We start from the raw sequence: 767 nt of genomic DNA on the forward strand, positions 1-767 counted from the left end.
TAGCTTTAAATGTAGTCGTGGTGTAAAATCATCATGACAAATGTTGAAATAATGTAAAATATTGTTACAGACGTTAGGTCAAGTTAGCTTCGAGCTAAACCAGGGCTTTAAGCTAACGTTTCGACTTGAATCTTTTTGGTTGTCAGGATGATTTACGGGTGGATGGAAGAGGCTGCGAAGACTACAGACATATGGAAATAGAGACAGATGTGGTTTCTAACACAGACGGATCAGCTAAAGTCACTTTGGTAACAATCAGCAGAGTTTTAGCGCCATCGACATCGTGATGAATGCATAATCTATAATAGCGTTTAAATGTTTACACCTTCTGTTTGTTTGTCCTCAGGGACACACAGCAGTTCTTGTTGGGATCAAAGCTGAAATAGGAAAACCAAGACCAATGATACCAGACGAAGGATACCTGGAGTTCTTTGTTGACTGGTTGGTGTTTTTAAGTTTACTGAAGCTGTTGTTTAATAATCTGCCACCAGGTGGCGGTGTTGTCACCATAACAGAAGGAGGTCCTATAGAACAGTGATCTTAAGACGAACATTTACAGACCAAAAAATAAATAAATAAACGAGATGTCTTGCTTTTTCACAAACCTGTTCTGTTTTCTTTTTCTATCACCAGTTCGGCCAACGCCACTCCTGAGTTTGAGGGCAGAGGAGGTGAAGAGCTGGGGACAGAGCTGAGCAACACGCTCTACAAAGTCTTCAACAACAAGCACAGTTTGGATATGAAGAGCCTCTGTATCAGTCCTGGAG

At 41.1% G+C, this 767-nt stretch overlaps 1 protein-coding gene across 1 annotated transcript; it reads left to right on the forward strand.

Moving 5' to 3' along the window:
• Window positions 1–146: 146 nt before the first annotated feature.
• On the forward strand, window positions 147–767 carry LOC106512572 (exosome complex component RRP42; the record flags this gene model as incomplete). The annotated part of the gene is given in 3 exon segments (XM_014001163.1): window positions 147–248; window positions 347–441; window positions 634–767. Coding segments are annotated over 3 exon segments (331 nt in total), but the record flags the coding sequence as incomplete, so codon positions are not given.

Source organism: Austrofundulus limnaeus, unplaced genomic scaffold (genome assembly GCF_001266775.1).
Source record: "Austrofundulus limnaeus strain Quisiro unplaced genomic scaffold, Austrofundulus_limnaeus-1.0 Scaffold8262, whole genome shotgun sequence".
NCBI classification, from domain to species: Eukaryota; Metazoa; Chordata; class Actinopteri; order Cyprinodontiformes; family Rivulidae; genus Austrofundulus; species Austrofundulus limnaeus.